General features: G+C 46.1%; 1 protein-coding gene across 4 annotated transcripts in view; it reads left to right on the top strand.

Annotated features, from left to right (window-relative positions):
- The window catches only part of Sws (patatin like phospholipase domain containing sws), a 180,110-nt gene that overhangs the window by 13,400 nt on the left and 139,877 nt on the right, over nt 1–26,833 (top strand). For all 4 annotated transcript variants that reach the window (XM_077673128.1, XM_077673115.1, XM_077673122.1 and 1 more), the window contains exons 5-9: nt 239–376; nt 9,670–9,829; nt 13,540–13,620; nt 13,679–13,740; nt 23,457–23,604. In XM_077673128.1, coding sequence (XP_077529254.1) covers nt 239–376; nt 9,670–9,829; nt 13,540–13,620; nt 13,679–13,740; nt 23,457–23,604 — 589 coding nt within the window. The remainder of the gene's footprint in view (nt 1–238; nt 377–9,669; nt 9,830–13,539; nt 13,621–13,678; nt 13,741–23,456; nt 23,605–26,833) is intronic.

The raw sequence follows: 26,833 nt of genomic DNA, 5'->3' as shown, positions 1-26,833 counted from the left end.
CCAAAAAACTGGCCAATGACAGTGGCCGGCTTTAAGTACGGACTGGCAACCGACCCGCTGTCTAAAAAACCAGCTGGGCCATTGAAAAATCGGGCGGTGGCAACCCTAGCTCAGGGGAATGGGCAATATCAGGTTCTCGGGCTTCAACACCGACAGTTGGAAGAAGGGCACTTGTGTTGCTAAAAATGTGCTGTTTCTATTTTTTCCTGTTTATTCATTTGACGATCCCTGGCTGCAGGCTGCTGCGCCTCAAGCGAGACCAGCCACCCACCCTGCAGGTCAAAGAACCTTCGCAGGCCTTCCTCGAGGAAGACTATACGGAGCAGATGGAGAAGCGCCTGCCTCCAGATGTCCTCTACATGCTGCGAAGCATCAGGCGAGTGACCAAGAGCAGCCGCCAGGGCTTGTCAGCCTACTCCGGGCAGCAGTGAACCAGGCTCATAATGTTAAAGAGCTGCGGTACCAAAGTAGTATTGACGGCCTGGTATCTGTAGCGCTTCGTCTAAGATTTGTGTTGAGATTTGTTCAGCAAAGAAATGTGCTTTCTTCAACGACAAGTTGGCATTTTAAAGGGGCCCTAAATAGGCTTCTGAAGGTCGCCATCTCAATCTCGCAATCGCTAGAGTACCCCTTCACAATGTATACCAAATATTACACCTTTGCGTAAAGCAGGGGCCACAGAAACACGCAACAAAGATCCTTTCTTTCTTTCCTTGCTCACCTACCGCTTCCTTTCCGCCACACTGCCGCGCTCTGACGTGCGACAGACTGCTTTTGATGCACCCTGTGACGCAAGCAGCTTTAAACAATGCGGCTGCACTATTGGTGAGCCCCATTAAATGCTGTAGCCAATCAACGTTCCCGGCTCTGGGGGAAACGCGGTTGCGCGCGGTGCTCCTGCACCGGCGGCACGGCGTATGCAGCGGTGGCACGGCGTATTCATCCTGCACCGGTGGCATGGACGAATGTAGATCGTCGCCATCCGTTACATGAGCTTAGCTGAGTTTGTAGATATAGCGCGTCGTTTACAAGGTATGAATAACGCTGAAAAACACGGAACGTCTCTGCGGGCACAAACGCCCGCTACACACGTGACCGCGGAAAGCATCTGACTGCACGGTCGACAAGCAGCCCACTGTGCGGTGTATACACGATACGGCATCACCGCAGCAGCTAAAACTTGTCACCGCCCGCCAGAGCGGGACTAATGCTGAAAATCAGTTTGCAAATACGTGAAAGGGGGTGATAGTGCACTGAAAGATTGCATGGGGGTTCGTCATCGTCGCGGCCTCGCAAAGCAGTGTCTGGATAACTGCGGCGATTCTAAGCCTTCTCCCAGACCTCAGTGGGACCAGTTCACATGCTGCATGCCGAAACGCTAGCGAGCCACTATTGGCCGCGAGGGCCACCACTGGAGAGGCCGGCGCTGCGATCGTTTTGACGTCACTTGTAGGATCCCCGTTCCTACCTCGCTGCGTTGTTGGCTTGCCGCGCGTGACATTTCGTTCAGGACCCGCTTTATAAGTGCATTTCCGTGCTAATTTTCGGCGTTTGAAGTTCATTATCAGTGCGTGAAGCGTAGTTTGACCTCATGGGGACTTTATAACCGGGGCAGGCTGCCCGCAAACAACTTGAGCGTGATGGTGTATGCGGACATATGCGACTGAACCAGGTGTAAGAGTAAGCTGCGGCTCGTTTCCCCGATCAACGTTTAGCTCGGCTACGACGATCACCTAGCTAAATTTGTAGATTTTGGTTGTCGTTCTCAAGAAATAGGTGAAGGAGGAAATCATGAAGCATTTACTGCTCGCAGAAACGCTCTGCACACACGTCCGCCGTGCCTGCAGCCCGCCGGCGGCTCGAAACGACATAGGTCGCGACAGCAACACCGTGTTACCGCTTTTTAAAATCACACTGATCGCGGAAAAGGAGGTCCGCATTCGCGAAATGTGGATGTTCATGTGGTGAAAAATTGTGCTGCGCAGTGTCATCAGCTGCGATTTTCAAGGCGACGCTCAAATATTTGCCGCGATCTACGGCGACCGGCCGCGGATGTCGGGCCCCGCGCTGCCGGCCCGTTCGCGCACCGTGCGACGAGCGGCCGAACGGTGGCTACGGCGACCAGCCGCGGATGTCGGTCCCCACGCCGCCGGCCCGTTCGCGCACGGTGCGACGAGCGGCTGAAGGGTGGCGATACCTGCGCGCAAAAATCGGCCGAGGCCGTGGCAGGTATCTTGATCATAGAAGGTTTAATGGCAGTAACCACGGATACAAACTTTCACATACGAGAAAAGGGGTGACACTGTGGTGAAAAGTTGTGTTAGGGACTGTCATTTGCGACTGTAACGACAGCGGTGATGAAATATCTGCCGCGACACTAAGCCTAAAGTTCCCAACATCGGACTCGGCGCATCCGAAACCGGCGGCGAGTTAGCTGTTGGAAAAGACCCTCTTCTAAGACTCTTCGTGCGCAAGCGTGTTGCTTTGGGTTCCACAAACTTCTTGGGGGCCTCCAACGCTTGGTTCCCCTGTTCTTAAAGTCCCCATTACCCCATGACGTGTTTCGCCTCGTACGCAACCATGCCTTCTGTGAGCAATCGTGAGTTCTCGTACTTGATGCTAGACTAGAAAAGCACAGGCTCATTGTAAACAGACAAAATCCCGTGTTGCAGAGGTCTTAATTAACATAGCCAAGTCTAAACCTGCTCGAAGGCGTTAAAAACTCGCATCAATACCATTCATACATTGCGGACAAGTTGTCGCGAAAAGTAAACATATCAGCAGTACAGAGTACTAGTGATCGTTAATCAAATCAGGGCATGAATTCGAATGACACTTTTATGGTTCGAAATATTCGAACCACCCAGAACTAAAAAAAAAAAAATTCAGAGCGTGTCTCAGCAGCAAAGTGGCGAAGCATATGCACGGCGAACGGTACGTGCTTTCGCAGGCTGTATCAGTGTTGTTGGTTTCTGCTCGCGAAAACGCTCTGCGCACGCCCAACGCGCGCTGACACCGCCGGGAAACCACCCCCACGCTGCGCGCGGCGCGGCCGGCGGCGTCAACATGGCGTCGGCTCCAGCCGCGAAGTGGCGCGGGCGCCCGAGCGACCGTTTCTAACTGCTCTTTAAAATGCAGCTCAAGGGAGACACGAAGTTGCTTGTGCGGTAAAGGAGCTGATAATGCATGCGAAAACGGTACTATAAAACATCATCCGCGCCGCTAGAAAACGCCCGTAAAATATTTGCCGGGGTGCGAAGCCTAACCATCTCCGGCGGAGCCAAGCCGGCTGTCTCGATCTCATCGCAAGTAGTCAGGCTCCTCCATTCTGCCGCGCGCGTCATGCGTCATTTTCTGACCCAGGTAGGCGCTACAGCGGGCGCGAAATAGTCGATGCGGGCGTGAAAATACAGCGCTCGCAGAGCCGGGGCGAGCGAATCGCGTGCAAAAACGCACCATGCGGTTCACGCTTGACTGTTGCGGCGTGTAGCGAGCTTGGGCACAGCGAGTGAGGAGACGAGCGCGAAGCTTTACGTGCTCCAGAAAGGACTGCTTTGCGACATGGGGGTTAAAAAAAGCAGAAAAAATCAAGAATTTCTTTACGTGAAAGGAAGAGAAGAATGAACGAAAACTTTTTTCAGCACTCAATTTTTTGGTCTGTGTTGGTTCATACGAATTTTGGATAATACGAATATTTTTCGCGGTCCCGCAAGATTAGTATCATCGTGATTTTACTGTATCAGCGCGCGGCAATGTGCACGGGCTCGGGCATGCCAGCCACTAGTGTCTCAAGTGAGCGGCTACTTTCGGTATCTGGTGTAGTTGTGACGAGCAGGAGGACATGTCGAGCAGTTAACCTTTCTCCATGTTAACATTTAAGTGAGTGCAGACCTTATACTGTTGAGTGCAATGGTATTGTGTAATTTCTAATTTTACTTTGTATGATTTGTTGTGCAATAAAGTTGCAGTTTTTGTGTCTCTAGATGGTGAAAACTTTAATTTTACAAAAAAACAATAAGTATTCATATTCGAAAAATATTCGATTCGATTCGAACGTTGTTTTTATTATTCGAATTCGCTTCGAAATTAAAAAATTGATATTCGCACACCCCTAAAAAAAACCATTGGAGGGAAAATAGGCACTGCTTAAACCAAAGTGCAGATCGTACCAGCACTTTTAGGCCTGTGCGGCGAAGCAATCCGCTCACCGGTCTCACGTAGTCATTCATTTTTTACCACGGAATGCGTGCAGTACGCGTGGTGAGATCGCAACTGAGCGCCACGTTTCTGCCGCTGTTGCAAGGTCTGTTTTCTTGCACACACAGTCGCATACATGTCACGTCGCAAGTATTTCATAATGAATTAACAGTCTACTTTTCTCGGCACCAATTGTGTCGTCCTTGGCGTTAGCTGGCTGCGTACGAGCTGTCGGTGGCGATGGTAGCAACTACCCAGCCGCGGCGGTGTCGTCGGGAACAAGCGAGCCGTTGATTGCTTGCCCGGATTAGTTGGTCTGTAGACAACTTTCTTCTGTAATTTGCTACATTTGCTACGTGAGCGCAACGTTTGGAAGCAGTGTTATCAAGACGCACGAGCTGGCACGTCACGTGGTGTTTTCTTGGATTTCGCGGGCATCTTCAATACGCTGCAAAACACTACCGCCTACTGGATATAATGACGGAAAGTGTTTATTCTGAGGTTTTGAATACCGCTCTGCAACTTTCTAATTGGGATTTTTTGCCTACCTTCGTTCGAAAGTTGGCTAATTAAAATTGACTAATTACTTAATTAAGCAACATACAAAAAATAGCGTTAGAAGCTACATAGAAAAGGTAGCAACATGCATTTGGTTGCGTGGTCTTAGAGTGCATCGAAATGTTTTTAAACTCTGGCTAAAGTTAGGTGAAACACTCTGTATATGTATTGTCTTCACATTGGTAAAACTACCAGCTGGCGGTCATCAGTAGAGACAGGAACTTCAGGCGTGAAAAATCAAGGTTTTAGACACCTATAATAGGCACTGAAAAGTGCAATTAGGCACATATGGGCTTCAAATTCTATCATTTAGGCATATATAGGCTCCAGTTATATTTATTTCAGCAGTGTATTTCATGACAAATTTGCAACTTGCAATGAAGACAGCTGGCAAATCTTGGGCCGTGGAAAAGTAATTTTATTTTCTTCATGAAAATAAGCCAGATAAGTGTATTGTCATTTCAATTGATTTTACACTGAGAGAAAGGCTATAAAAGCCATAATAAAACAGAACCATCTAAATATTTTATGGCCTGAAGTTGTGCCTCCTTTCAGTCGATATTTGTGTGCGAAAAAAGAACGTTCAACGTCCACTAAAGTTGGCACAGCCCACTTAATTAACTTCAAAAGGGCTGTGTCGCATGTAACACTTGTTGAGAATTCACTCACCTGAATTCAGTATTGTTTTGTTGGTATTGATTTTTGGAGAATTGCCCCAAGGCAGTACAAACGAGGGTACACACATTGGTGTATCGGAGGCACCGGGGAGCTCCTGATATTTTGCTTGGAGATCACGCGACTCATTGGACATTTACCAAATGCTCTTGAAAAATGTAGTGAAACGACATAGGTAACTTTCTCACTCGAGTCAAATGACATTCGGTTAAACGGCATTTCAAACACCCGTTGAGCATGGGTACAAGGTGCAAGCAGGTTTGGGTATGTGAAGCATGAAGACTGTCGCCTCCTCTTCTTTTAGATGCCCCTTCTACTTTTGCCGCTCTACAAAGGGTCTGCGACACATCCGCACTGAGACCCGTGGTTGTAGCTAACGCACACGCCCCGGTTTTTTAGGCAACACCCGTGGTTTTGTGTATCCTGTTTTCTAGTGGCACCCACTTGTTTTAATACTTTCATCAAAGAATGAGATGTGTGCCTGGCTTCCAGTAAAGATTAGCATATGTCACGACACACAGTCATCATCATTATGCTGCTCACTCTCTGGGAGGATGGCCCACTCCTGTTGTGAGGAGTGGAATGATGATGCGGTTCAGGATGCCGCCTTTTGTGAGAGGCAAGTTTTACTTTCATCAAAGAATGGGATGTAGGCCAGGCTTACAGTAAAGATTCACATATGTCACAACACCTTGTCATCATCGTCATCAGGCTCCTCACCGACTGGGGGCATGACCCACTCCTGTTGTGAGGAGCAGAATGATGATAAGGATCAGTATCCTGCCTTCCATAAGAGACAAAACGGCGGGTCAGTGTGCGATGATGCCCCATTGAAAGGTGGGGACGATGAATGGACAGAGTAGAAGGGTACGCCACTGTTCCTTCGGAAGAGTGGGCTTGTGAGACCGGTGCTTATGAGGGATAAAGCTGTGTTGTCTGTTTCTCGCGTTAGTAAGGGAAATGTTTGCATATATGTGTGTGGGGAAGTACTTGTCACCTGCCGTAGTAGTCTCTGTTCTTACCAATTCTTTAAAAAGAAGAATTAGCCCTGAATTTATTTTGCAACATCCAGGGGTGAGACAGCTGCGCATATTGCGCATTTCTGATACAATTCCATTTTCCTGCGCCAAGCTTCTCCAAAAGCACGCAAATGGCGAAAATTGCGCCAAACTGCTCCAGAAGAGCCTCAACGGCACGGATTTTGATGCTCATGTCAGTTTCGGCGGCGACGAAAGCCTCCCGCATCCCGGTCACCGCTTTTATTGTCGGTCAATCGCAAACACAGAAATGGCACAAATAGAAAGACTGAAACGAAGCAAGCGATAGCTTCTAAAACTCGATTCGCTTTCCGTCCGGGTTCGCTGAAACGGCCTTCTCGATTAGGCATCGCTGCGGCAACAAACATGGCCGCCGCCTGATCTGGCTGCTACCAACGCGCTCAGTGCATATCGCCGATATTTTCCCTGGTTTATTTTACGCTATCAGCTGGGTTCCAGTCTATTCATTCTATCTGTTGCGGCTCTGAACAGTGACGTTAACGCGGGGATATGGTTTGAGATATTGGTGCCAGATTACGGGAAGTTGGGCGGCTCGAAAAAAAGTTCATTGAAATGTGGGGCCTACGACTTCGGCGTGGTTTGTCCTTGAGTGCGAAACGCGGTGCGCACGTCTATAATCGGGTCCGTGAAGTGAATTTTTTGGCTTGTTGTGCTGTTGTAAAATGCTGAGGTGTTGCTGTGCTTCGAAGCGCGAGCGCGAGCCTCGGGGATGGAACGGTCGACACGAAAGTTGCGAGCTGTGCTGCGGCGCCGCGACCTGTTCAGGCAGTGCTCAATAGCTGCAGGACTACACGGTTGCCATAGAACGCGACTATAACACTTGGTGTATGCAAAGTGAAATTTAATGCCAAAATCTAGGTTGCTAAACATTAACGCTACTCAAATGACCATAGGGTGAACCTGCGCCCCGGGGACTGAAACGGGTAGGCTGGTTGGGCTATGCGACCGTTAGCTCGAAGCTGCTCAACTGTTGCCGTGACTACAGTCGTTCGTACAACGCAGCCTGGGATTACAAAAATAATAATGTTAGCATTCAAACAGCAAAAAAACGCCACAATTGCGGAGCCCTTAAATTTGATAAGAGTTTTAGCAGTTCGTCTGTTCCGTCGTGTACAGTTACCGTGCTCACCGGGACTCGTCTGGGCACTTGGGCATTCGTAGCCGTAGGGGGATTAGTTCCGCGGACCTGCCTTCGCCTTGTCCGCGCCTCCTCGCCCTTTCGCGCGCGCAGGCGCAGACCGGTGCGGTAAACCCGGTAACAAAGTAACCAACAGAACAGACGGACTGCTAAAACTCTCTAATGTTAACGGCAGTTTTGTTGTCAGTGTTGCGTGCAGGCGCAACACAATATCACCAGTTAGGAAAAAGGTAGTGCAGTTAGTACTTTGAGATACTCTTAAAAACTCTTTCAGGTAGGGCTGTTCGAGTGTTCTGTGTATTCAAAACTGATTGAAATGTGCACTTGACCCTGCAAATTGCTGAAATAATGAATTTTTAAGCTCACAGGACGATTTAATTAATGTCCCTAACTGCTCCAAATCAAGATTCTTCTGCTCCAAAATCGAAATTTTGCTGCTCCAAAAACTGCTCCCAAATCTGTTTGGGCTGTCTCACCCCTGAACATCCCTGAACGTAAATTTCGTGTAAATGCAAAAATGCACCTTGTACTCATATTATGTTTTCCACTGCCTTTTAACATGCTACAAGAACCAAACTTTTGCTAAAGGAGAAAGCGCACCTGAAGGTAACTTCTAACCTACCTGTACTGTGCCTCATCGCAATTGACTTGGCCGACTATGATGACAGTGTGGCTGAATTCATGAATTTCGTGCCTGATGCAGAAGAGATAGGGATGGCTGATACGCGCGGAGCATTTGCTGCACGCAAAAATGCGTGACGTCCCCGGGAAGCTGGGTATGCTGATGCAGCTGCCAACAACACGTAGACGATTTGTGGCACAGCGGGCGACACAGCAAACGATGAGTGTGTGGCTATGGCTGCCGTCGCGAACTGATGCAGGTAGCTGCAGCTACAGGTTGTCATCGCTCACCAGAACAGAACTGTTGTATAAACAAGTTACACATGCGGAAAGAAAGCTGTGGATGCGAGTGAAAACTGTAGCAAAAATTGTCACCCACTACACTAGTGATAGCAGTCATAAAATACTTGCTGCAGTGTCAGCCTAAACATCTACAGCAGCAGCAGCAGCCTCGCCTTTTCTGAACGATTTGAAACCGCTGCCTTCAGCGCACCCCTCCTGTAAAGGCTCCCACGTGTGTGCTGATTGGCGGTGTTATCCTCGCTTCCAGATGCCTAACTTGCTTGAAAAGGGCTCCTTATGTAAGGCCACCATTAATGCCCATCCTCAAAGGAAGGCTTCTTTTGAACTTTTTCATTCTACTTCTCCTTTTCTGGCAATTATGCAAGGCTGCTTCCATATCACAGGAGCTAAGTTTGGCTTCTCAACATGGGGGCAAATCTTTGTCTTTATTGATTGGAAAATATTTCTTTGTAAAGTTCTGTCAATAGCTGTCATGTAGCCTGAGAAGGTCAATCACACCAGCACAAAAGCGGTGTAACATATAGCACGTGACTCTTGTGTGGCAATTGCTATTCCGAACATACAGTAGGCTGTTTGAGTGACTTGCTTGGTCACTGCTGTCGGCAAGGGGGGTGGGGTGGGGTCATTTAGCTCATCACTGCCTTTTATGCTGTTTGTGTGTTGTTGCTGGAGACAGAACAGGACCATAATAACAAAAGTATATGCGAAGTGAACAAGTGCTTAGGCGCCGCATCAGTCACTAGGCAAAAGAAATTCTTGTGACCGTGCATGCCCCACACATAGCTTGGCGCCTGAGTGACCGTGCGACCAAGGCAGTCATTTTTGCGCCTTTGTTTTTGTTGCTGCAGACTGTAAACGCCTGCCATGACCACGCAGTCACTTACAGTCGGACATTTACAGTCCATGACATTTTAATTTGATACCTAGCGTGTGTCGAGTGTATTTCTTGACTTCGTCCTCTTTTTTTTTTTTTTTTTTTTTTTTTTAATGTGTGCTTGTAATTCGTGCCATAGTGCTTAGTAGTTAGAGCACTAGTGTTGTCTAGGTGCATGAGCGGGCATTGTGTGTCTTCGGCTGCTTCTGCTATCGCCCGGTTTTTGACTTGGCTATCGTCTGCAGGGTGTTCGGCTCCTTTGAGAAGCCCATGTTCATGGAGCTGTGGAAGCACATTGAGACCCTCGTTGTGCCTCGGGGCACCATGCTGTTCCAGCTGGGTGACAGCGACGACAGCATCTACGTGGTGCAGTCGGGCCGCATCCACGTCCACATTGTGGAACCGGTGAGCCACTCCTCCCGCTCATCCCGCAGCGACAGTGGGACACTGGCAAGGCATTGCTTGAGCCTAATCTGCTCGAGTTGCGAGCAGTTTAACCCTTTCAGTCACGAATTATCATATTCACTTCAGAAAAATTCCATACTTGGAGGTTTAGCAGTGTCAAGTGTCTAATGATAAGAAAAAAAGTTGAGACTCTCTAGAATGCTTATTACGCAAATGGCGGCACGTCCTCATACGGAGACACCATTACTCAATCCTGCTTTTCCCTATAAAAAATAATAAATATCCTGAGGCAGTTTACAAACAAGGAGGTGAAATAATTTCTGCACATGAAATAAGTGTTTTTAGCCTTTATAAATGATTTACGCCGCAGTAAAAGAGAACTTAGGATGGCAACACACCAGAGCTCTCACAAAACTTGGTGGCGTCCATTTTGAAACGATGTTTATGAGTGCTGTTCCGCCATTCCCCATCACATGGTGCTACCTTTCACTTCCGTAGGTTTCGAACATCAGCCGCACCGTTCGGCAGCATGAACTCCTAGTTTTCACGAGGAAAACGACAAAGAAAGTCGTGTCTCCATATGGAGACACGGTGACTGAAAGAGATAAGGATTTTGGCCAATTTGCCCAGTTGTCTCTCCAGCTCCCCAATCACTGAAGAGGGGCTGGCTAGGCGTACTAGTGGCTTTTATGTCTACATACTGTATTTACTCGATTGTAACTTGATTGTAATGAGAGTGTCATTGTAACACGAGGGTTGACTTTTCGTTGCGCCCAGCAAGAAAAAAAAATAAAACCGTGAAAGCAAGGCGAGGGGTGATTTTTGTTGCGTCAAGCAAAAAAGAAAAAGAAGAACCGCCAAAGCACTAATGCAAGGCCAGTGGAGGCATAGAAAAGCACATTTGTTTTTCAAACACTGACTGCACTCAGCCCTCATTCTCTCAGAGAATGTCGTCTCCAACTCCTTTAACCGCATTTGAGATCGAACACTTTTTGAAGGCACAAACCACCATGTTATGGGCGGGGTCGTACGAAGTGGGAGACACCCACCGGACAATCAGCAAAGCACTTAATCGCTTGATTCTTTATGAGGGTGTCAGAACTTGATCATCACGAATCCAATCAATGTGGAGTGTATGCATTGGGTCCTTTAAACAGTTTGTTTGAGCATACATCGAGGGCTTGCAGAATCGACGTCATCTTGCCAGGAATGATTGCAGGGCGCGTTTTAATCTCTACCACCCTTTTCTTGACCACGGAGGTGAGGTGTCCGCAAAAGGAGTCCACAATACGAGGATCGGTGACAGATGAAGAGCATGACAGATGAAGAGCATCTGGGTCGCCATTACCGACTGTGTGAATCCAGTCAAGGACTAAGGCTGCTTTTATCTACCCCTTTTCTTGGTAGCGAACAATGGCGTTCCTAGGAAAAGTTTCCTTCAGGATCGCCTTTTGATGAAAAATTATGTATGAAAGCCTCTGGCCATCAGCCAAACACACCAACATTACTTTGATCCTGGTGTTTTCATTTCCAGTTGTCCTAATGTGAATTTCTGTGGCACCAATGATGTTCACAGTCCTGATGTCCTGGTCAAGATACACCGCAGTCTGATCGGCGTTGCCAATAATAGGCCCCAATGGCATATTTGAAGAATGGCGCAAACTAATCAGGAAGTGCTGAAATTCCGGTAACTTTCCTTGAAAGTCCTGTGGCAGCTTTTGTCAGATGGAGGTTGTCCACTGGAGGGAAAACCCATTTCTCTGCATGAACTTCTGCACCCACTCATGTGACGCTTTGAGCTTTGTTCGTGGGATGCTCGCCTGCCGAGTGACATCTCTTGCTTTGGACTTTATCCGTTCAGCACTGATCACCATGAGGTGGTTGCACTATGTATTCTGTGACAAAATCAGCAACACGCTGCTACAATTCATTCAAAGTAGTGGCTGTGGCGAGGCCCACGGAAACTTCTTGGCCGGCCCGCACATGAAAGGAGCTCCTCCCGCTAGAGCTGCCATCTGCAGATGGTCGGTTCATTCACGTCGAGGCTTCGGGAAGCAGCTGGATTGCTTATTTCTTCAGCCGTCTAAATGACGCGTTTTTGGAAATCGGCATTGTTCTGAGCGCGACACGTTGCCACTGCAAAAAACTTGCGAATTTAATTGAATACCAAAAGCTGTGCAAAAGTATTTGAGGTTTCAAATATTCACTCATATGTAATTTAAATTCTAGGGTGGCACTTAAAACTTTTTACATTTGTTATAAGCAATAGCCTTACTGGCCAACGGGGAGTCTAAACACTTGAGGGCAACCAAAGCCACTGAGGCCTCCACACACTATGACACAAGCACAAAAGCAAAGTACATGCCGTCACTACCACTACCATGGCTAATCTGCTGTTGTCAAAGCGCCAGTCTTTCTTTCTTTCTTTTTTTTTTTTTTTTTTTTTTTTTAAAGTTTTCGTTACTCCCTTACTGATAGACATGTTGCTCGCAGCATGGTGAGCCTCAAACGTCTTTGCCCCCTTTCCTTTGAAAGCCTTTTTTATGTGCATGTATGAACTAGCCACGAGCTGTCGAAATAGAGGAAATAAAACCGTGCAGCGCTTGAAAGCTTAGCCGCTCCCCAAGTAGCAAGCTGAGGGGGCACCCTTTTGTTTATTTTGCCCGAGGCGACTGCCAAGAATGGCGGACTGGCAGCCCGCGCATGCGCAGATCGCTTCTGGAAAGAGCTCCATTAGGTGCATCATTGCACTTTTTAGCCAACTTGAATTTTGGCATTCAATTGTAATGTGAGGGTCAACTTCAGGCAGCAGAAATCTTTCAAAAATTCCATTACAATCGAGTAAATATTCATCGCAAGGGCATCCACAAGGAAGTAACTCATGTCATTGTTGGGGAAAATACTTACTAGCTTTTTAATTCTGCGTGGGGCTAGCAAACAAACCGCACCCATGGTAAGCATGTTGTGGGCAAGGTTTAGAAGTGTTGGGCTTTTTTTTTTTTTTTTTTTTTTTGCGCAGTTGTGATTTTGCGCAAAAAAGTTAACACAAGAGTGTGTGCCGTGAGGTTTAGATTGAAAATGTGAGTGTCTTGTGGCAAAACCAGCATTCAGTCCTTTATTGTTTGTAATTTTTTAAAATTAAAAAAAAACTTGCAAATTTAATTGAATACCAAAAGCTGTGCAAAAGTATTTGGGGTTTCAAATATTCGCTCATCTGTAGTACAAATTCTGGGGTGGCACTTAAAACTTTTTACGTTTGTTATAAGCAATAGCCTTACTGGCCAATTACCTTGAGTGGGTACGTTGATGCTGCAGCCAGTAGGTATTTGGAACCTTAAGGTGACCCCGACGCCCCCCTCCCACCAACTGGCGCAGTAGCAGAAGGCTGTCTTAAGTGCACAGCCCTGATCGGAAGCCAGTCTGGGCTGGATCGAAAAAAGCTGGGTTCTCCTCCTCGAGGTGGTATGTGAACCGAGTCAGCACCATGCGCTCGAGGAGCTTGCATAGCGTTGATGTTAAAGCTATAGGTCGGAGATTATTAATGCTGTTGGGTTTTTTCCCTGGCTTTGGGATGGGGTAGATAATCGAATGTTTCCATTCTGCTGGGATGCTCCCAGTTTGGCAAATCTTGTTCAGCTCGTCCAGCAGCAGGAGCTTCTCTGGTTCGGTCTTTACTAAACTTTATTGTATTCACTTGTGTTTACTTGCAGGATGGGACAGAGCTGACATTCAAGGAAGTGACGGCTGGCGAGAACATTGCAAGTCTTCTGAGTGCGCTCGTGGTACTCACTGTAAGTATGTTTAGCGTGCAGGAAACGTTGTGTCTGACTGTTGGTGTCGTCGTTGTAGGGCGTCCCGTCCACTTTCAAGACTGTCGCCGCTCGTGCCCTTGAGGACTCGTCGGTCTTGAGGTACATTATTCTGACGTTCTACTCTTGTTCCTGTTTGATCCACTGCACTTGATCCCCCACTGGTTCTATTGTAGCATTTCTATGGCAGAAGAAACTTCTTGTAGAAAGTGGACACATAATTAATAAGGCCCTTCGGTTCTAGGTTTCATCATTTTTGACATTAGGGGTGTGCTTTTCTAGAAAATAGCTAAGCGGGTCTTTATTCGTGTGTTACAAAAGTTTGGGTTTGATTTTTATAAAGAAAATATTGCTTACCATCATTGAGATATTATTTTGGACTGGCACAAGCTGCATGCTTTTGGGCAAGTTGTCACCTTTGTCATTTTATGATGGGGAGTTGTGTCAGTTAAAAATTGTGTTCTCAGTGGGGTGGGCTGAGGTGAGGGTGTCTGATAATTTTTTTTAAAGGGGCCATGAAGACAACATACAACTTTGGTTTATTGAGAAGACTTGGTGTTTTTTTTTTTTTTTTGTACCCTTACCATTTGTACGGCAGAAACCATTGCTTTAGTCACTGAGAAATTTAACAACTAAAGCCATTATTTAAATCCTCCCACTGCATTGCATTTTTCATGATGTGAGTAATGATGTATTTGAGGGCGATACCTAAAACAAATAGTATGTTGATGCAGCGTAGCATCCAAACACTGCTATACATTTGGAACCTAGGCTGACAGGAGGCCATGCCAAAACATTCTTGGTTACTGTCAGCCTTTCTAGATGGCGCAGCAATACCGCTCGGTATCGCTGTGCCATTGCTGCACCAGAAGTAAAGTGAGCCTGTGCGCACTTTACTTCTGATCAGACCTGCAGGTGCTGTGTTTTGTTACAGAACTTGACAGTAATTTTGTTAAACTGTGTGTATGACCCGACAAACAGGGTCTTGTAAGTGGCAGTGTTAGTTATGCCATTTGGCTAGTGTCGTGTCAGACAAGCCCAGCATGCCCGAAAATTGTCTTCACGACAGCTGTGTATCGCAGAGTTGGCTGGCGGTAGCTCCGCATGTACAGTCTAGTCCACTTGTAACGATATCCAAGTGCCTGGGAAATTCCATCGTTATAACCGATAATTGTTATAGACTGGTTGCACTGGTTGTAATAGACTGGTTGCAATTGCAAACTAAACAGAGCTCAAAACATTTACTCGCATGCAAGCAAGGTCATAACTGCTACTTATTTGCAGAAAAAAAGCCATAGTTGGGCGGCTTTCTTTGCTGCACGCGAAGCTGGCACACATCTTTTTTCAAGAGCATCTATATAAGTGCTTCACCTTGCTTAGCGAAAGGTCCTTGGCAGAAATGAAGTCCCTGAGACACTGTATCATGCATTGGGCCTCCTACGAAAACACTCCCTGAGTAGGCTGCGCAACCGTGTCGTCAGAGTCATCACTGTCGTCGCTGTCTGCAGCACGTTCCATGCAACAATCACCTGTTCAGTGAGGCATTTGGACGTTTTCATAACATCGGGCCTGATGTCCCTTCCGCGTTAAAATGGAGGTAGTTGAAGAGGAACCCAGTCAAATTCAAAGCTGTGTGCACGTGACAAAACAAGCGAACGCTAGCGTGTGCGAAGATGAGGCCAAAGTGGCGGCGTCTGGAGGGGGGTTTGGAAGAAAAACTGCTTTCCTCCTCTCCTCCTTTCCTCGTAAGCAGTGCAGTCGACTCATTTTCTGACGGGTGGAAGGGTTGCAAGGGGCACTGCAGGAATCGTGGCTCGCAGCGCATGCAGTTCACATTTTCGGTACACGTTGTTTATTTATTTATTTATTTAAAAATACCTTACAGGCCCTTGTTGCAGGGCATTGTGTAAGGGGGGTAACAAAGGGTGAGTGTCGCGACAGAACTGTAAGGGAACATCAAACTTTAAATTAACTTTGAATGAACGGAACAGCAAATAACACGATATATGTCACTAAAGAGAAAAAGAAGAGAATGTAAAAAAAAAGTCATTTGAAGTGACACATGGGAACATTGCAGGTGGGAAGGAATGCAAATATGCGCAATACAACTTAGTAAAAAACACCTAGTACACACGTAGTTAAAAATATTCTATAACAAAGCGCAGAAAGCAACTTGTTCTTGTTTCGAAAACACAGGATAATAAAGGGCGATAACAGAGTTTTACTTGTGTGTATAAGGACATTATAAACTACAAAAATGCAGCGGTCACAAAGTGTGAAGCAGTAAGAAAAAAGAAAGAAAACGAAGAGCGCGAGCTGTTTTACCTAACACAAGGCCTTAATCTGTAAGCGGGAGGAACCGGAGTAAAAACGAATGGATATAATTACACTGGAGCGATACAGGAGGAGGCACAAATACTTGTAAAAAGAACCAGTCAAAATTTCTATCACTGAAAAAAAGAGTGGAGAAGTTGTGTGAATTTTTCGGGGTCTGGTTGATATGTGATGTCATTCGAGAGATCATTCCACAAGCGGATGGCGTGAGGAAGAGCCGATGAGTTAAAGGCGTTGGTTGACCCATATAATCGCGTGAAACTTAAGTTATTATGCAACCTGCGAGATGTAACGGAAGGTATATCGAGCTGAAAGGGGAATGGTTTATTACTGTAAATATACTTATGGAAGAGGCATAAAAGAGAAATATCCCGCCGTGTACTCAGCAGTTGAAGAGAAAGGCAGAGCTTAATTTTCGTTATGCTGCTATGGTAGTCGTAATTTCGCGAGATAAAACGGGCTGCCCTATTTTGAATTGCTTCAAGCATGTTGATTAGGTAATTTTGGTAAGGGGACCAGATGTATGCGGCGAATTCAAGTTGTGGGCGAACGAAGGTCTGATAAGCTAGTTGACGAACATCTGATGGGCAGCTATGCAAGTTGCGGCGTAAGTATCCCAATGATTTTGAAGCTTTTGCACAAATGGTGGTGATATGGTGTGACCAAGAAAGATTTGGTGTGAAATGAATACCTAGGTACTTGTAGGAGGATGCGTGCGACAGAGGGTAATCATCAATGATGTACGAACAGCTGGAAATATTTTGCTTGCGTGTGAAAGACATAATTTTGCACTTCTGCTTGTTTAGCGACATCAGCCATTTTTTGCACCAGTCATTAATCTTGTTGAGGTCATATTGCAGTTTTAGGTGGTCGTCAGCACAGGTTATTGAGCGATATATAATGCAATCATCGGCGAAAATTCGCATGCGAGATGATGTGCTCATTGGCAAATCGTTAATATAAATTAAGAATAGCAGGGGGCCGAGGACACACCCCTGCGGTACACCTGAGGTTACGTCGGAAAGAGGGGATTGGATATCGTTTATTACCGTGAACTGCTGGCGGAGCGAAAGAAAGTTTCGAAGCCAAGATAAAGTAGTGAGCGAGTCTAATCGAAGTGAAGATAATTTAGAAATCAGACGACATTGGGGTACACGATCAAATGCTTTTGAAAAATTGAGAAAAATGCAGTCAGTCTGAAGGTTATTGTTCATGTTGCAATGTAGTTCTGACGTAAATTCCAGCAGCTGTGTTTCGCACGAAAAACCTTTTCTAAATCCATGTTGGTTGACAAAAAAGAAGTGGTTAGATTCTAAGTGCCGGAAAACATGAGAAGCGATTATATGTTCCAGAAGTTTGCAGCAGATGCACGTTAGAAAGATGGGGCGATAACTTTCGGGTGAATGTTTATCGCCGGCTTTAAACACGGGGACTATTTTACTAATCTTCCAGTCAATGGGAAGCTGGCCTGTTGCTAATGATTGTCTGAAAATGTGATACAGGATATTAACAGAAACAGAAAGGGTGTTTTTCAGAACTTTGGAATTTATATCGTCAATGCCAGCTGAAGTAGATAGCTTAAAGGAGCTATGAAGAGAAAACAAAAGTTTGTTTTATTCGAAAGATTAGGTGTTTCATAGTACCCCAAGCGCTTTCCCGGAAGCAAATGATGCTTTATTCACTGAGAAATGAGGCAATTTAAGCCAAAATTTTAAATCTCCCGCTAAAATTGCACATTTGGTGACGTGAACAATGACGTCATATGAGCCGGTCCATGAAACAGATACTTAGTATGTCGACTCCATATAGCACCCACACGCGGGCAACTCGTGCCAAAACCGAGACAGCGGCCATTTTAAAAATACTATTAAAACCTAGTGCACCCGCAGCCCTAGTCATGGAATCGCCTGATCCGGAGAACAAAACTCTCGCCGAGGAGCTAGGGCTTGCATTGAACAACCTCACATCACTTGAACGCTTAATGCTTCTAAGTGCACGAGCGGCAGGAGTTGTTGGATACGCGGTGGACGGGAAAGCGACCATTCCACGATAGCCACAACAGACGAGCGCCCTGCCGTCGGCACCGCTGCCTCGTCAGCCCCGTCGCGAAGGACGAATACAGACTGGCACGTATGTGCCGTATTTTTATTACGGTTAATAATAGTTCAATTTCAGTAGCAGTATCGCTTATGCCAGTTGGCCGGTGTCGTGTATGGAAAGCCGTTCGCGCGAGCTCTCTGCTCCGACCAGAAAGATACGAGCGTCAATGCGCGCTGTGTACGGCATTTTTTCCCCCAAGGTCAGAGCGCTTACGGCGATTTGACGAAGTCGGCGACGAGCGCCAGCATGTCCCAGGAGTGAGCTAACGTAAGAGTCCCTGCCGTAATCACTTCGTCAGAAATGAAGCGAGCACACTCGTACTTCTTTTAGCTCCCTTTCTTCTCTGTTTGCAAAGTTCACAAAACGTAGCCACTTGCTTCGCCGCGGTTCGTCGTTTGGCAGCAATGAAAGGAGATCTCTTCACCGGCGGGGATGTCGCACTCCCTCGGCGATTTGCCCGTACTACATGGGCATTTCAAAACGTAGCAACGAAATTTCATTGTAAAGTACTCGAACACACTGAAGTTTTCAGTGGTTGTAAACTGGAAACGAGCTCCTAACAATAGCAGCAAGCCAACACCATTCCGAAACTGCGACGACTGTCACTATCTCGTCGCTGCTTGCTGTTCCTTACTCCCCTCGTTTCTTACCTTTGCTGGTTGGCGATATGACGGCAAACCTCTTGTGAAGGGATTACGATACCAAGCAAGGTCGCGGCTGTGCGTGCTGGGACGGTTCGTTGGCCCCGAAGAGCCTCGAACCCGAATATTCGTCTGCGCGACGGTGGCGACGGCGAGATGTCGAGTTCGGCTGGCGGTAGTTTCTTACGCATTGGCGCACACGCTTGCATGTTGATTCGGAACTTAAACCGTTTACTCCACCGTTCTTAGTGTCATAAAAGGAATGTGCAGCATGTTTAACGGGCATATAGCTCGCTATGCAAACTGTAAGCCCTGCCTAACATGCGTTTGCTTTTGCCGGCCTCCGCCAATCGCTGAGCATTCTCGAGTGACATCATAGGTTCTGTTGCGGAAAATGAGCTGGTGGGTCGCATGGTCATTTGCTTTTTTCCTAATTATGTAGCTTATTTGAGCGAAGTTTGCGTTATAAGTGGTGTCGTTATGGTTCTAACGAGGCAACCTTTCGAATGAACCAAACTTGTGTTTTCTCTTCATGGCTCCTTTAAGATTAGTGACAAGAAGTGCGATACCCTCAGGCGTTATTTCAATAGGTTGCATGTAATCTATGTTGAGATCGAGAACGTTCGGAACATCGGTGTGGTCTTCCCGGGTGAAAACGGATGAAAAGAAGGTGTTAAATGCTGAGGTACAATGACTGTCTGAGAGGGGAGCATGGTGATCATCTAGCAAGGAAATCTGTTGAACATCGTGTTCCGGAGATATTTGTTTCCAGAATTTTCTAGGATTTGATTTCAGAAGGGAAGGCAAATCGTTAGAGAAATACTTTTGTTTAGCAGATTTAATTGTGGAACAGTATATTTCCATACCATTTTTGTACGCCTCCCATGCCGAGGACGTACCAAGTCGTTTTGCCGCGCGGTACAGACGTTTCTTTTTATTTCTGAGCTGTCGGATGGATTTTGTAAACCAGGGGTTAGTTTTATCATTTTTGATGGAAACAAGTGGAATATACCGATCTGCTAGCGCGCATAATTTGTTTCTGTAGAGCACCCAGTTATCATTGACGTCACGATTAGAAAAGGATGGCAGGAATATGTCATTGTAGAAGGTTTCTAGTTCAGCGTTGATTTTGCTGTAGTTAGCTTTATTGTAATCGCAGATTTTTTTCTGTTCAATGCCAGAGAAAGGTAGTCGAATGTTAAGGGTTACTTGAAGAAGACTGTGATCGCGGAATCCATCTATGTTCAGTATGGTATTTACTGTTTCAGGAGCGGTGGTGAGAAGTAGGTCGAGGATGTTAGAACCGCAAGTGGGCTGATTCACCATTTGCGATAAGTTAAAGTCTAAGGTTAGGTTGATAAATTCTGTAGACATGCGGCAAGGGAAAGACAACTGGTTCCAGTCAATCGCGGCAAAATTGAAATCGCCAAGGATGAATATGGAATCAGTATGGCAGAGATGGATGGCCTCAGTGATGCTGCTGCGCAGTTCTTCCAGAAATGAATGGTTACAGTCAGGAGGTCGGTAACAATTTCCAATGAGCAGTGTGGCGGACTTGGTTAAGCATGCTACCCAGATAATTTCTATGTTAGAGTGTACTTTGATGGCATACGATTGTAAAGTTTTCTTTACTGCGAGAAGAACTCCTCCGCCCTGCCAATTAGTATGGTCGTTTCGGTAAATGCTTGAGAACTTCGTTATCGGTTATGTCAGGGTAAAGCCAGGTTTCGGTGAGGGCAAGAATATCGCAGTCACAATCGTCAAGGAAGGAACATAACAAATGCCGTTTTGGCATTAGGCTGCGGATGTTAGTAGACGATAGCGATAATGTGGTGATGGCTTGAATGGGCGAAGTCATATTCCGATCTTGCCCGCATGTGTTATTTAGCTATCTGCTAGCTAGTACAACGCTGGATTCGATCGTTATATCCGATATCACAGCACTGGAGCTTTGTAATAAGCAGTTTATTTTACCATAGAAAGCATACAAAAGTTGACGGTATAATAGTTGTTCATCACTATATCCAATAAATTGTTATACGCGGTATTGTTATAAACGGCCCGACTGTAGTGCTTATGCATGTTCGTTCAGAATTTCTACTGTTTACCGCACTATTCGTACTGCTGTAAAAGAATATGCTCTAAATTTCGTGCACAAATATCTTTTTCTGCAAGCTTAATTTCTGTTCATCATCCATTTGACTTGGCCTCAACCATGGAGCAAGAATTTATAAAGGAGTCAAAAGACTCATTATGGTGGGTGTGGGCAAATGACCAGATAATGTTGCAATGAAAACTAACATGGACTATGAAGCATCGCAGCTGCAACAGCAAGGGAGATGATTGTGGCACCTGATGTACAAAATTATAGCTGCCACATGTACACCATGGCTGCCCCATGTTTTGGCTGCACAGCAGAATGCTGATCGTGGCGTCCTTTGAGTTTTTCTCCTGCAACAGATGCTGCAAACTTAACCCGGTGCCAGGGGCTTGTGACATTATCTTGCTGCCTCAGGAAGTGAAGTTTCTCCTCCAGTCTTGTTTCTTACTCCATGGCCTCAACCAATTGCACAAGCATTCCGTAATGCATTGTAATTCTAGTCAGAGAAAGTAGCTTGTGAATCGCCTGCCTACTCTCTGCTTTCCTCATTGTATAGTTTATCTGGGTGAATTAAATATGGTGCAGTGTTGTTCTACCGAGGCAATCTTTCAATTGAACCAGTCTTGTATTTTGTCTTCCTGGACCCTTTAGGGTCCGTGCTTGTGTTTTGCAAGGTTTTGTTAATCAGGCTAGCTTTTCACGCCTTGCATTGCCCCACACACTGAGTTTTCTTTCTGTAATTGGCATTAATGTTCTTAGAACTACCACTCTCTCCCCCCCCCTGTTTCTTTTTCTTTTTTTTTTTTGCTTAAAAATACATTTAAGTGAATTTGTCAAGCTTCTGTTTTGTTTGCATTGCATAGACGGCTTAAAGGAGCCATGAAGAGCAAACACAAGTTTGGTTCATTCAAAAGAGTGCCTCGTTAGAACCATACTGACACTACTGTTAATGTAAACTTCGCTCAAATAAGCTACATAATTAGGAAAAAAGGGGATGTCCATGCGACCCACCAGCTCATTTCCCGCAACAGAACCTGTGATGTCATTCGAGCCCAGCTCTGCGATTGGTGGAGGCCGGCACAAGCAGACGCAAATTAGGTAGAGCTTATAAGCTAGCCGAACGAGCGAATTGCGCTTAAATTTAGGGCACATTCTTTACAAAGCAATAAGAATGGTACGACAAACGGTGGAAGTTACGAAAGCACATGAAAACATTCAAGTACCGATGCGTACTGCTGTTGGTACTGCGCACTATGCTTGGTTTAGCGGCACAGCACTGCGGGGCTTTGGGGTTATCTCAGACGACACTGGCCGATTGACGCAAGCAACGGTGTCTTACGTGACCATATTTGTCGAGCGAGCACTGCTTCAGGGAATACGGTCAAAAACAAACCAAAGGCTTGCCACGGTATGGTAGCGCCATCTAGGTTCAGGTAACGTAAAGAAATGCGGGAACGCCACCGTAGGGTACCTGGAAACCAGCACTGCCATACAGGGTGGAGACACCCTTTGAACAGTCCCGTGCCGCCGCAATTGGGTCAACGTGCTCAACGCGTTGTTCTTTTCGTTTCCCACGAGACCTAGCAGCACGAAACAAATAAGATGATTCAAAATTCGCCAGTAAACCGCGTTGCGGCGATAATTTTAGCGCGGTTTTGACGCAATGACTTGCTTCGGCGGCGAGCGAGCGACCCAAAATGGCGGCGCCAGCGTATACGTGTCTCTGCCCTGTACGGCGGACGCGTGAATCAAGGCACTCTAGGCTGCAAAGCGGTCGGTTCCTGTGATGTCATTGCAGTCCCCGAAAACAAACGATTTAGCAGGAAAATCAAAATTTTGACTGAAATTGATTAATTTCTCGGTGAATAAAGCATCATTTGTATCCGGACAAGCGCTGGGGGCTCTATAAAGCACGAAATCTTTCGAATAAAACAAATTTGCATTTTCTCTTCATGGCTCCTTTAAATAAGCATACTTTTGATCATTTATCTGGTTGCTAAACCAGTATTTAATTTATTAAGTCTGAAAGAAAAAAATACCGAGAGACATCTGCGGCGGCCACAACTACAGCAGTGGTCTGAAATGATGCAAATTCTTCTTGCGATGTGATTGACCGATATGCAAGATGCATTGAAGCCCTCTGCAATGAATGGCTCCAGGAGCAAATACTGAAGACACTAACAGGATGACTAAAGTGCACTCTTTTGAGTGAACGGGCACAGTAAGGCAACGATACCTGGTATGGACTGCCAGCAGACATGTTTTCTGCACGCTGCAGCATTTCAGCTCCACTTCTGACGGCCAGCAGCTGCAGTGGCTCATAAGGTGGTGATGGCCGCAACTGCATCCTTCTCCCGAGCGACGACGAGTTATAGGAGTTTTTCGCACAGATGGGTTGGGGAGTAAGAGACTGACTTATAATTGGAGTCTACTTATATGCCGCAGTACATATGGTATGTTTTCTTTGACTTTAGCCCTTAATACTGCGACAGAAAATCAAAAGGACAATCACTGAGTGTTGTATATAGAAGTTCTTTTTGTAAACAAGTGAAGTGCCCACTTAACTTGTTTACTTCGGAAACTCAGGTGGTTGCTCTGTATTGTTGCTCAGTAACTGGTAAGTGGCTCATCTCTCATTGCAGGCTTCGGTACGACAACTTCCGTATCCTGCTGACCAAGTACCCTGACTCCATGATTCGCCTGTGCCAGATTGTCATGATCCGGCTGCACCGGGTCACCGTCACTGCCCTCCACAACTACTTGGGCCTCACCACACAACTCATGCGCTCGGTACGTATAAAGCGTGAGCTGCATGGAACGTTTTCTGCCCGCGAAAACGCGTCGCGCACGCCACAGGCACTCTCACGCAGCCGCAAATATCACCCGCACGGTGTGCGTGGTGCAGCAGGTGGCGGCGACTTAATGTCAGCACCGGCCATGAAGTGATGCAGGTAGGGCCCATGAGTGGCCCTAACCACTCTCTAAAATGCAACCCAAGGCGCTAAACACAGTTGCTCGTGCGGGAAAGAAGGTGATGATGTGAACGACAACTGCACTGTAAAATGTCAACCGCCCTTAAACATCCCTGGTGGGGACAGCGGGCTGCCCTGAGCGCTTCGAAGCCTCCGCCATTAGGCGCGCTTCTCCCTATTGGCGCAAGTCCTCAGACTACTCCCACTGCTGCGCGTATCGTGTGTAATTTTCTAACGAAGGCAGAAACAGCCACCGGCGTGGAATTGTCAACGCAGGTGTGAAAAGAACACACATGCAATGCCAATGCGCACAAATCACATGCAGTAATGCACTATGCAGTTTAGCACTTTTGGGGGCTCCATTCTCCAGAGCTTCTACCAAACATCAGGTGGGGCTGCTGATCTGCAACTGCAAGCTCAATCTTTGCAGTGGGCAGCTAAGTGTCCCTCTATGCCGTGGCGTACATTATTTGCATGTTTGCATTATTTGCATTGCCTTCGTCTGAAATGTGGAAAGCCGTACATAGACCAAACAGGCCAGTGCTTAGCGTTAGTTTGTGTGAACATGCAAGTGTACACCGTGGCAAAGAAGGACACTTAGCTGCCCACTGGAAAGTTTGCATAGATTGTGCTTGCATTGCAGTCCGGTGTTTGACAAATGCGAAGTGATCTTCAAATCGAGGGACCAGCACACTAGGGAGATAATAGAAGCAGCAAATATTCAGAGGGCTCAGGGCAGTTGCATCAGCGTGCCATCTTTGCACCTGTCGGCTAGAAAAATTAATTTCTTGGGTTTGCTAGCACATGGGTTGATGACGGGGGTGCCTGAGCTTGAAAACTTCATCTCGTGTGACCACCTTTTTGTTCTTTCCATTTCTGTTGTAGTTCTCATGTTTTTTGTACAACTTTATCTGTTCATAGCGTGTCTGTAATGGGAGTGTCCGTGCAGTAAATTTCAGTTGTGGTAGTGCCCTTGTCTCGTGTCCTTTTACAGTCCCTGTCTATTCTTTGCGCTCAACTGTACCAGCAAGGCCAATCGGTAACATTGCTAAATCATACGTCCATCTTCATACACTTTATGAGCACAGGTCTGATAACCACGGCTGCTGCGGATGGCTAGCGCCCACAAAAAATCGCCGCATCAGTATAGCAGGGTTCGCACAGGTCCTTGAAAGCCTTGAAAACCCTTGAATTTAGAATTGCCTATTTCAAGGCCTTGAAAGTCCTGGAATTTTTTAATGGTCCTTGAAAACCCTTGATTTTCCTGGAGAGAATCAATGGCCCTGTCTTTTCACGAGAATTTAAAGTGTTTGTCGTGGATTTTAAGTGTTAACAAATGTAAAGAAACATTGTAACCATCAAATTTCAGTGTATTGCGTGCAATTGCAACAAGTTTGGTGAATTTTCATTACGAGGCAACATTGCGAGCAGGCAGTTCTCAATCCAGTCCATGTCAGGATACAATCCAGTGAAAGCCAGCTTGTGTTCTCTGTCTTGCATCTTCCGTCTAGTCTCTGGACGCTCGCTCATTGCATGTTTGCTGTGCCTCGTATGCTCCATCTGCGTTTGCTTTTACGTGCAAATGGCAGACGTGTACTTAGTTTGTCCTGCCTTGCAGCAACACTCGCTGATTTAATTTCAGCTGATTCTCTTGCTGACAAAGCAGGAGACGCAGGCAGGATTAACCAAGTTTAGAAATAGGACAGCCTGAGCAACATAGCAAACAAAAAAAGACACCAACCATGAAATAAAAAAAGATGGGGGAGCATTCATGAACCCATTAGCGCGTATCTAAATGTGCAGTAATGTGCTTAGGTATTGTGCCATAAAAAAACTTTTGCATTGTGTTGAAAAAGTTATAATCAGATAAAACATTAGATTGGGACCTTGAAAATGTGTTTTCTGGTCCTTGAAAGTCTTTGAAAACCCTTTAATTTTTGCTTTTGAAGCCTGTACGAACCCTGGTATAGTAACACTCTGTGTTAAACGTAGTTCAGTGTTTTGCCCTAACCAACCCCTGTGGCACGAATTGTGGTTTGAAAGTAAATTGTGTGTTTTTACGTATTCCCCAATATGCATTCAGCCTGTTGATACGTCTAATTGGTTTTTGCTTACAAGTGTTACCCGTGAAGATGCGCAAAAGCAAATTTAAGGATTCTGCGAAAGGACGACAAGGACCTTTTGCAGTTACATCCCTAACCCAGTGAAAAGACCTAAGAGGCGATATCAATGCACCGCCCAAAACTGGTCGATCTAGAGATTTAAAGTTTAGAAAGTGTGTTCCCATTGTGGCCTAGGAGCTCAATAAAGCTCAAATTTTTTTTAATTACACCTTTTAGGGAGTGAAAAAAAAAAAAAAAAGCAAGATTTAGTTTGAAAATTTTATATTATCTTGCCATGCTGTTGAGATATATAACTGGCTTTTGCCCATATCTGTAAAACTTGCCAATTTTACGACTACTAAAGAGTTTTAGAGTTTGTGTCAAGCACCTAATGGGGTGAATCTGTATTTGGGACCAAACTACGCATTTTTACAAATTTCTCAGTGTGTGATCAATATGTTACACGCCCGAGCATCAATGGGTGCTGCAGCTGCTGAGCACAAAAACAGACTGAAATTGGCGGAAGGACATGAGAATAAATGCATGCACAATCGGCAAACTACCCTCACCATTGTACCAGCATCAGCACCTTCTTGTCAAGGAGGCTTTATCTTGGTGTCTAGGAGTAAGAAGCTGGACAAGCTTGTCATTTTTCCTATTTGCTTAGTGAAGGGGGAAATGAGTTGTTTGAAAAGGATGTCTGCGCATCATTTGATCAGGAAACGAGGGGCTCAGTCAGTATTCAGCTAGGCTCTCTTATCTAGCTAGTGTTGACCAGGGCTGCTTGAGTGTGAGTATGTTATAGGGATGCAAAAAGAGAAGTGCAAGGGTGGCGCTGGAGCACTTCCAGAGGAATGAGGGGCACTTTTCTCTTTCCCTTTCGCTGCATAACGCCGGTGTGTTGTGGGTAAGCCTGTCGTTGCTACAGAGGAAGGTGGTAGTGCA

This window comes from Haemaphysalis longicornis, unplaced genomic scaffold (genome assembly GCF_048455015.1).
Source record: "Haemaphysalis longicornis isolate Haplotype H1 unplaced genomic scaffold, Haemaphysalis longicornis Haplotype H1 scaffold_1, whole genome shotgun sequence".
Taxonomy (NCBI): domain Eukaryota; kingdom Metazoa; phylum Arthropoda; class Arachnida; order Ixodida; family Ixodidae; genus Haemaphysalis; species Haemaphysalis longicornis.
This window is presented reverse-complemented; position numbering and strand designations above follow the sequence as displayed.